Source organism: Chrysochloris asiatica, unplaced genomic scaffold (genome assembly GCF_000296735.1).
Source record: "Chrysochloris asiatica unplaced genomic scaffold, ChrAsi1.0 scaffold00020, whole genome shotgun sequence".
NCBI classification, from domain to species: domain Eukaryota; kingdom Metazoa; phylum Chordata; class Mammalia; order Afrosoricida; family Chrysochloridae; genus Chrysochloris; species Chrysochloris asiatica.
Window position 1 is genome coordinate 1,650,722 of NW_006408538.1, and position 10,602 is coordinate 1,661,323.

Here is a 10,602-nt window from a genome sequence, read left to right on the forward strand (position 1 = left end):
AGAGAGCACCTAACCCGGGCGCTCCGGAGAAACAGGCGATGAACTTCTGCACCTAAAAGGGCTTGCGTCGCCCTGTGGCCCTTCCCCACCCTGAGCTCCCTAGATGGCATTTAAGAACGTGTTTTATATTTATGGTTGTTACGTACTATGCGGTTCGCAGAAAGTGGAAAACTGATGTGTTGGGAGATAGAAATGTGTGATGTTAATACCACTGTCAAGGGCTTAAATCAGTGTTTGTGCTGTAATGTTCTTGCATTTCCTAAGAACCTCTGGTGTGGTGCTGTAGGATGAGCACTGGACTACTAACCTAAAGGTTGGAGGTTCAAACCCACCAGCTCCTCATTGGAAATCCTATTACAGGGTCGCTACGAGTCGGAACCGACTCAACGGCACTTAACAACAACAAACACAAGGGCCTTTAGAGATCTTGGGACTGGGAGACATTAGTAGGTATTCTTCCATCTTGGGGCGTCTTGAGCAAAGTAGAAATTCTTAAGATAAGTACTCTTGCCTAATGTTGTGCAATTTTGTTTATTGTAAATGATTTAATCTCTGCTATCTGTTGTTTGTTCGCCCCGCCCCCCTGTGAAGATGCAAGAACTAGAACTTACAAGGATTGGCTATTCTGTTGACCCTATGTGATTTTATCATCAGTGATGGCATGCTAGTAAAAAAGCAAAGGAATTATAAGTTCTCTTGCTTTGGCAAACCTACCAGTAGAGAAAGACTTGAATGTCGCGTGTTCGGTGTCACGAGATGTACAACAGGACAAAACACCGCCCTGTCCGGCGCCATCCTCACAATGGCTGCGTTTGGGCCAATCGTTGATGACCAGCAAATCTGGTGATCAGCTAATCGGCTCTTTTAAAAAAATTTTTTTGAGTTGTGCAACTTTTCCACTCTCCTGAGCAGTTCCTCCCCCAATAACTAACTCTTTGCCCCCAAAGATTCCTATGTCATCTTTCCAGTTGCTGTTATCAATTGGATCTATGTAGATGTGGTACTTAAAAGAGCACACCTTTATAATAATAATAAATACAAATAACGAAACAATTATTATAAACTGCAGTACACACTGCTAGGAGTCCTCCTTGTGTGGCACTGTATGATAAGCACAAGACTACCATCCACCAGCCTTTCCTTGCAAACTCTATGAGTCAGAACCTACTAGAGGATACTTAACAACAAACACTAAAAATGTTTCTAATAAATTGAATTTAAATCAACTTTTGAATTACTGATATAATTAAATTCGTTTCTCCCCTCCTCATTTTAGGTTCTGCAATACTAATTGAGTAATAATGGAAGACTATACCAAAATAGAGAAAATTGGGGAAGGTGAGTGACTTTAATTTTTAAAAGACGTTTTAAATTGATTTAATGATGCTATATTAATGTGTAGTGCTGTAGGATCAGCATTAGACTTGGAGCTACCCCTCGGAAACCCTACGCACTATGGGTTAGAATCAATTTCACTACTTTCCTAACTGGAAAATTAACAGGGTTGTATCCTTTCACCTAATTGAATTTGCCAAACAATATGATCTGGGAAGCTATAGTATATGTATCTGAAGAACATGGCATCAGGATTGGAGGAATGCTCATTAACAACATTCAATATGTAGGTGACAGCTTTGCTTGTCAAAATGAATGACGCCTGAACATGAAAATGGAAATTCTCTGCTAGACTGATAACATCATGATAGGTGGAGGAAAATAGAAGATGGCAATGATTTCCTTCTACTTGGATCAATAATATTATTCATGCAGCAGCAGTTGAGAAATTAAATGATGTATTGAGTTGGACAAATTTGCTGCAGAAGATCTCTTTATTTTCTTTTTATCTAATTGTTCATTACTGTTACTGCTATTTCCATTTCTGATAGCCACACCCCTACCATAAGATCCCTCATGTTGACATTGCTGTTCATTCTCTGAAGTCCATACCAACAGAATCAGGCCATTTAGCTGTGTTCTCATAACCTTTGTATGGGTGGGAGGTTTTCCTACCATGTAGTAGGTGAAGTATGGGGGAAACATTGGACTACATGAATTTAATATCTAAACTATACTTGTGATGAGTTGTTACCCTAAACTTTTTGTATGAAACAGTGAGAGTGTAATTCTGAATAGATTAAATCTATCATGTGACACCTATTGGACTAAAAAGTTTTTAGAAATATTTTTTAGTTTTGTGGGAGTATTACAGCAGATAATTGCTTTATCGATTACAGGTACCTATGGAGTTGTGTATAAGGGAAGACACAAGACTACAGGTCAAATTGTGGCCATGAAGAAAATCAGACTGGAAAGTGAAGAGGAAGGGGTTCCTAGTACTGCAATTCGTGAAATTTCTCTGTTGAAGGAACTTCGTCATCCAAACATCGTCAGGTATGGCATACTATCTGAATTTAAGACATTTTCCTTTTCACCATTTGAAATGGGAGTGTCAGTGTGGGAATTTTTACTTTTGCATAATGTGTACAGCTTGGCTTAAATGGAATTAGAATCCTGTTATTATTTGTTGGCATCCTTGTGTGGTGCTGTGGGTTAATACGTTAGACCATAGGTTGGCTTGAACCACAATGTCAGCGGTTCAAACTTACCAGCCGCTCCTCAGAAACCCTATATGGGGGTCGCTATGAGTCAGAACTGACTCAAGGGCACTTAACAACAACAATTATTTGTTAGTTGAGAGTGATGGCCCTGGGGGAAAGTGAAAAGTCTCCTGTCATTAATTCTCTGCCATTCTAGAACCTCTAATCTCTTAACCACTCCTTAATCAGTTCTAAGGCAGGTCGTAGCTAGGCGAGATGAAAAAGAAGTGCTTTTCTTTTTCCTTCAAATTACATGGATTGGTGTTTTGAGGGAATTACCTTCCTAACAAGGAACTCTGGTGGTGCAGTGGGTGAAATGTTGGGCTGTTAACCACAGTAATGGCAGTCCAAATCCGCCAGCCTCTCTTTAGAACACACATGAAGCTCTACTGCAGTTGGCTTTCCTAAAGATTTACAGTCTTGGGACTGTAACTAACTCTTAAGCCAAGTTAGTTAGAATTTAATTGCATTTTGCTGTGGATGGAAATGGAGAACAGCTGTTAAGGTCAGATACTGCTTTAAGTTTTATTCATATAGTTCATTTCAAGTGAAAGACAAGCTGAGCAATAATACAGTTTAAAGGTGAGCATCTCATTTATAATGAGATTTGATTTTAAATTCCTGTCCTGAAAGTCTCAAACTCTAATTTTATACTAAGGTATTTATCTATAAAGGGGCTCTAAAAAGTACATGAAAAAATGGAATTAAAAGAAAAGGGAATCTGCACAATTTTTTTGAAGCTCTCTTTTTGTGAGTGAAGTTTTCCTCAGACGACGTGTTTGTTTTTGATAGTTTCTTACAGCACTACTTTGCATAAGATAACCATTGTGAGTCACGGGAAATGATTTATTTTGTGGAAAAGAGGCTAAATATATTTGCGTGATTTTCCCCCCATATAATTGTTTTGTTCTTCAGTCTTCAGGATGTGCTTATGCAGGATTCCAGATTATATCTGATCTTTGAGTTCCTTTCCATGGATCTCAAGAAGTACTTGGATTCTATCCCTCCTGGTCAATTCATGGAACCTTCACTGGTTAAGGTAAGAAGTTTATCTAATAGGTGGCCCTGGTAGCAGAGAGGTTATGCCTGGGGCTGCTAACCACAAGGTCAGCAGTTCCAATCTACAGGAGAAAGATGAGGCTTTCTGTTTCTATAAAGATTTACAGCCTTGGAGACCCTCTACAGGATCTCTGTGAGTTGAACACGACGTGCGGGCGTACTACCATCAGGCCCTTGTGAATGTAAAGGGTCAGCTAAGTATAGCCTGTGTTTTGTGAGAATATACGTTAGAAAGTAGAATGAGAAATTAATGACTAGTTCACTTTCCTCCCAGGCAGGTAGCCTAGCCTAGAGATGATGTTAATAGCAGTTACCCATAAGCACTTAGCTGTTCGGCGGCTTAAGCCCAACAACTGCTCTGGGAGAAAGATGTGCCAGTCTGGGTCTGCTTCTGTGAAGACTAAACAGCCTTGGGAAGCCTATGGGGATGGTCTTCTCTGACCTGTAGGGTTACTAAGAGTCAGAATTGACTCAGTGGCAATAGATTTGGTTTTGGTAACCCGTTTATTACTGGGGAACCCGCTAAGATTAGTTAGGATATGGTATATGATCCTTAAGTTTCTAATTTGTGTTTTGTTTTTCCAGAGTTACTTGTACCAAGTCCTGCAAGGGATTGTGTTTTGTCACTCCCGAAGAGTTCTTCACCGTGATTTAAAGCCACAAAACCTGTTGATTGATGACAAAGGGACAATTAAACTGGCTGATTTTGGGCTTGCTAGAGCTTTTGGAATACCTATCAGAGTATACACCCATGAGGTAAGTAGGAATTTTGTTTTGATGCTTTGGAGTAACGTTGATACTGGATTATTTTCTGTGGTGGTTCTTTAAATCAAAAGAGAAATAATCAATGAAGCTTTCTCTGCTGCAAATTAGTTGCTCAAGGGATACTATTTCATATACATTATTGTTCTTTATTAGCGAAAAAAACATGTTTCATCAGTATTATTGATGGCTCGATATTTCTAGAGGAAAGGGAAAGTTGGATGGAAAAGTAAAAGATGATTGGAAAAATGTCTTCCAAAGAACGTACCCAGAGTGAAAACAACATTGCACTCATCTGGTTAGAGGTCTTGGCTTTTTTTTTTTTTATTATTCATTCCTTCTTATCGTCCCTTCTATGGCTCTAAATAAAGATTACTTGGTTCCCATTGGTTTAAACAATGCTTGTTGTTGTTACGTGCCATTGAGTCGGGTCCAATCTCACAGGGATCTAACTAATTTAACGCATCATATTTATTCAATGTAAAAATGTGTTTTGTGACAGGTAGTAACTCTGTGGTATAGATCTCCTGAAGTGCTGCTGGGCTCAGCTCGCTACTCGACTCCAGTTGACATTTGGAGTATTGGCACCATATTTGCTGAATTGGCAACTAAGAAACCACTTTTCCATGGGGATTCAGAAATTGATCAGCTCTTCAGAATTTTCAGGTACTTTTGCTTTATATCTAAGGTCTTAAAAAATATATATCTATAAATGGAGCAATAAATAATAATGGCAATATGCATATAATGAGTTTATATCTATGCTCTAATCATCTTTTGCTTTGCTGTGGTTCTTAGAGCTTTGGGCACCCCCAATAATGATGTGTGGCCTGAAGTGGAATCCCTCCAGGACTATAAGAATACATTTCCTAAGTGGAAACCAGGGAGCCTCTCATCCCATGTCAAAAATCTGGATGAAAATGGCTTGGATTTGCTCTCGGTAAGGAGTGTTCTTTATACTGATGTTACCATTGTTAATGCTTTTGTCTTCCTTTCTATTAGATTATCTTCCCAACTAACTGTTTACTTTAAAAACACAACCCAAAACTGTTGTAATATAAAAGATTGGCCTAGCTTAGCTTAAGGAAGATTGTATTAGATTAACAGTACTAATTTATTTCAAAGATACTTTTCATATTCTGTACTCTGTCTACTTTTATAACTTCTATAATTCTTGAGCACAAAGACCTTCACTTCAATTAACAAAACAGAAATCAAGGACTTAATCTAGTTCATATTGACTTTTGGGGTAGATAATTCTCTGTTGCTGGGGCTGTTAAGTTTTATAGGAGGTCTCTGTAACAATAAGTCATTTAGTGACTCAATTTTAGCTGTATTTATAACACATTGTGTCTCAGCCTTTTTTGTTATTTTTTAACTTGCAGGAAGCTACATCAGAAACTGCTATAGAATCTTATAAATGACTCAGATAGCCATTTAACTCTCAAAATAGAATCAACCAGATATGTTTCCTAAATTTATGTCTTGGTTTTAAAGCTCTCTCTAATTGTTTTTGTTTTAGTATAATTTGTAACAAAAAGAAGTCATTGAGGTGTCTGATTTAAGGAGCAGATTTAAAACTTGAGAGTAAAATACAATGTAGTTTATTAGTATTGAACAAATAGAAATGTCCAATCAGTAGATTTTAACTTAAATCATTAGCTTAATGCTTATTGGTAGATAAGTTCAAGAGTTTATGGAGATGTGTTTAACTGGTTAATTTTCTAAATAAATAAAACAACTTAACTTTTTTTTTTTTTTTTTTATTCCCTTAGAAAATGTTACTCTATGACCCTGCCAAACGAATTTCTGGCAAAATGGCATTGAATCATCCTTACTTTGATGATTTGGACAACCAGTTTAAGAATTAGCTTTCTGAAAAAAAAAAAAAAAAAATCTATGTGTTACATCTAGAGCAGACACTCATACTTTTACTATTAACTCTCTTCCTGTGTCGCCTTCTCTATGCTTTAAATCTCAAACTGTACTTCTTCTCATTTCCAAAGCATAACTTAAAATTATAAATGTTGTTCTGTATGAATTTAAATAATCTATATGTATGTGAATCACACAGTAACAACTGTTACTGCAATAAAATAAATTAGTATTGATTTCACGAATCAAAAATTCGAGTTGGCTGAAATCATTACTTCTTATCGCCGTCTAGTTTTCCTGGGGGTTTTCGAATTAGAACTAGTAAAATTTAGTTCACAAGTTTGTTTTATAACATCCTGAAATATTTTCATGCTGTGAATATTTACATTTCCATGTATACTTGAGCCTACCAGTGTTTTGGAGTCCTGGTGTGGTTCAGTAGGATAAGCACTCAACTGCAATCAGAAACCCTATACAGGGTCCGTAGGAACGGACTCCACAGCACTTAATAACAACAACAAAACCACCTGGTGTAGCACAGTAGGGTAATCACTGGACCACAAGTTTGGTGGTTCAAATTCACCAGACACTTCTCAGAAACCCTATATAGGTCACTATGAGTCAGAATCAACTGGAAGGCACATTGTCCCTGCCTCTACAATAAGATCTCCCCACTACACATACACACACCACACTATGTTTTTACATTGGAGTCCTGGTGTGGTGTGCTGTGGGGTAATGCGCTGAACTCCAAAGTCGGTTTGAACCACAAGGTCGGCAGTTTAAGCTCAATAGGGTCAGAACCAACTTGACAACAGTTTTTTAAATTAAAATACAGACAATAATGATGCATAGATATTAATATACAATAATACAATAATATGTCAGTATATAGAAGCCCTAAGGGGCTCTGATAGCATACTGGTTAAGAGTCAGGCTGCTAACTTCAAGGTCAGCAGTTTGGAACTACCAGCTGTTCTGTGGTAGAAAGATAAGGCTTTCTGCTCCGGTAAAGATTTACAGCCTCGGAAACCCTGTGCAGGTTTGCCCACTGAGTCAGAACTGACTCTACCGCATATAACCACCAACACATGGGAGCCCTGGTGTGGCCTGGTGGGTTAATGTGTTGGACTGCAAAATTCGTTTGAGCCATAAGGTTAGCTGTTCAAGCTTACAGGTTGCTCCTCAGAAACCCTATACAGGGTCGCTATGGGTTGGAACCTACTATGGATGGCACTTAACAATATGGGAGTCCTGGTGTGGTGCTGTGGGATAAAGCACTAGACCGCAAGATCAGTTTGAACCACAAGGTCGGTGGTTCAAACTCACCAGACTCTCCTCGGAAACCCTATGCAGGGTCGCTATGAGTCAGAACCGGCCCTATGGCACTTAATAATGACATATATGAGGAAGCACGGTCTAGCATTGTAGTTGATAAGCACTAGACTGCTAGCCTAAAGGTTAGCAGTTCAAACCCACCAGTTGCGCCATAGGAAACCTTATATCAGAATTCCCTGAGTCAGAACCCACTTGACAGCACTTAATAACGTGGCGTACGTGAAGGAAATATTTTTAAAGAATCATAGTATTCTTAGAATTGAGTTTGTTTTTTAGTGGCCAAGTCAGTTCTGACCCATAGCGAGCCCGTATAGGGTTTACTAGGAGTGGCTGGTGAGCTTGAACTCCTGACCTTGAAGTTCAAACTGACTTTGCAGTCCAATGCATTAAGCCAAAGCGCCACAATGGTAAAAAAAAAAAATGGACAAACTAAAATTCTTAATAAAGGACAACCTTACTGGACCTGTGACTATCAGATGGAGATACCCTTTAAACTTAGTACTGAAGTCACACGCCTTCGAGTCACCCTTCAACTAAAAGATTGGCTCATAAAAAAATATGCCGTTGAGTCGATTCCAGACTCGAACCTATGAATACTGAGCACAAAAAAACACCTATACGTGACCAAATGGTCAACATGTACTCTGCAGCAAGGATAAGACCCTGGGCTGCTTCCCTCGCGTGGACCAAGTACCCCCATCACGCTGGAAGTGTGAATTACAGCATTGCAGCTGGAAACAAAGTGAGACCCTCTACTGGGAGGGCTCCTACCCACCACATCCCAGGCCAGACTCCTTTGCTGAGAAGGCACCTTGGATAGTTTCCAAGAAGCCCAGTCACAAGTCACCCCTCCTGAGAGGCAGGGCACCTGCCACCCCCATCCCCAGGTATTCCCCACCTGTGTTCTATTTGACCAGCACAAAATATTAAACGTCCTCTATTCACACACAAAGGGGCTCTGGTAGCGTGGTGATTACGAATAGGGCTGCTAATCTCAAGGTTGACAGTTCAAAACTACCAGTGGTTCCGCGGGAGAAAGATGAGGCGGTCTGCTCTCGTAAAGATTAACAGCCTCGGAAACCCTTTTGTAGGGTCACTATGAATCGGAACTGACTCCATGGTACTTAACAACAACAACAATTCACACACATACTCACAGAGCAAAGTCAGGGAAGGGAAGCTAGATTAATAAGAAATTGAACAACTAGAATGGAAATGAGAACACTGAGACATTGTGAAAATTGTAACCAATGTCACTGGATAATATGTAGTGAGATTGTTATGTGGGAAGCTATTTACTGTGTAAACTCACCAAACCAAATATAAGTTTTAAAAAAAGGTCTTTTGAGGACTTAATAATAGATTAAAATAGTGTTTAATTAGTAAAATAATTTTTAAAGTGTATGAGAAAATTCCAAAGAGCTCATTATTGTATAGAAAAAAAAATGTTACGTTACTTCTTTTGGCAGATTACTTCATAATAGATGAACTTTAGTACCATCCCTTTTAGAATAATTTTAATATTTAGACAAGTCATGTACTATATAGGTTCGTACTGTCAGGGACAGGGCAAAAAAAAAAAAAAATTTCCGCGTTTATGTACATATGCGCATGCGTGTGTCCACTGGCGCATGCGCATGTGGCAACACGCATGCGCAATGCAGAGCGAAGCGAGAAGCAGCTTACATTAAGAATCTGGTTCAGTACGTCCCAATTAGAAGAAATGTACATTCTCAGGGGTGAAAACGGTTCAAATTCCTGGTTAAAACAAGTTTAGGGCAGAATGGTTAAAGTGAACATCTAACGGAAAAGTGGTAAAGATTTCACTTTCACTTTGAGGAAATGAGCAAAACAGTAAAACATTTGGAAGCAAGATTTGGAAGCAAGATTCTCCACTGACATGCCATACTGTTAAATGTGCTTTGAAGATCCCTTGTAGCTTCATAAACACTGTTTTGTTGTTCCGACTCCTAGGAGCCAGGAATCAGGTATCACTAACAATATCTACATTTCTTTAACAGGTTTTTAAAAGAAACAAACATGCACCTAAAGAAATTGGCCCAAGGTCAGGTATGCGTAATGTTCATTGTAGAAAAGAATGTGGTAAGTGGCCATTATCGGAAAGAATGTGTTGCGTAATGTAGCTTCCAGGCTTCAGAGCCAAATGTTAGAAGTTGGCTTAGTTCTAAATTTTCTGCTGTGTTTTTGAGCAAGTCACTTGGCATCTCTGAGTATGTTCCCTTGGCGGAGCAGTGCCAGATGCCATCCAATCGGTTCCGACTCATAGTGACCCGGTGCACAGCAGAATGAAACATTGCGTGGTCTCCCAGAATCAGGTCCTCACAGCCTTGTTATGTGTGAACCTGTTGTTACAGTCACTATGTCACTTGTCTCTTTGAGGGTCTTCCTCTTGTGTATGTCTACAAACATGATGTCTATTTTCAAGGGTTCGGTTCTCCTGACAACATGTACAAAGTATATAAAATAAAGTCTTGCCTTCCTCACTGCCGAGGAGCCTGCTGGGTGTACTTCCACCACAGATCTGTGGCAGTCCAGGGTATGTTTAGTAGACATCTTCACCAACACCATAATAAAAACACATCAATTCTCCATTCTTACTATTGTCCAGCTTTCAACTTGTACATGAGGCAATTGAAATACCATGGCTTGGGTCATGCACTCATTAGTCCTCATGGTGACATATTTGTTGCTGCTTTAAATCTTAAAATATAATAATGCATCATTTGATTCCTTGATTTGCTTCCAGGAGCACTGATTATGGACAAGTGAACAATGGAAATAATAAATATCAACTATGGAGGGTTAAGGAGCTCTGGTAGTGTAGTGGTTACGAATCCAGCTGCAAATCTCAAGGTCAGCAGTTCGAAACTAGCAGCTGCTCCCTGGGAGAAAGATGAGGCTTTCTGCTCCCGTAAAGATTTACAGCCTCAGAAACCCTGTTCATGGTCGC

General features: G+C 39.2%; 1 protein-coding gene across 2 annotated transcripts; it reads left to right on the top strand.

The window, feature by feature from the left end:
• Positions 1-1,275: 1,275 nt before the first annotated feature.
• On the top strand, positions 1,276-6,303 carry CDK1 (cyclin-dependent kinase 1). Of its 2 annotated transcripts, XM_006835796.1 has the most exons (7): positions 1,279-1,338; positions 2,235-2,391; positions 3,513-3,636; positions 4,242-4,412; positions 4,921-5,084; positions 5,217-5,358; positions 6,194-6,303. In XM_006835796.1, the coding sequence occupies exons 1-7, from the start codon at positions 1,302-1,304 to the stop codon at positions 6,287-6,289; spliced, it is 891 nt and encodes a 296-aa protein (XP_006835859.1). In that variant the 5' UTR covers positions 1,279-1,301; the 3' UTR covers positions 6,290-6,303. The 2 variants fall into 2 exon arrangements, with proteins under 2 accessions (XP_006835860.1, XP_006835859.1); XM_006835797.1 differs by lacking the exon at positions 4,242-4,412 and having other exon boundaries at positions 1,276-1,338.
• Positions 6,304-10,602: the final 4,299 nt, after the last annotated feature.

Bases quoted from the DNA above. Each gene is read 5' to 3' on its own strand.
- CDK1 (XM_006835796.1), top strand. From the start codon at position 1,302: ATGGAAGACTATACCAAAATAGAGAAAATTGGGGAAG. The intron at 3,637-4,241 runs GTAAGAAGTTTA...TTGTTTTTCCAG, and splicing joins TGGAACCTTCACTGGTTAAG to AGTTACTTGTACCAAGTCCT. The intron at 5,359-6,193 runs GTAAGGAGTGTT...TTATTCCCTTAG, and splicing joins ATGGCTTGGATTTGCTCTCG to AAAATGTTACTCTATGACCC.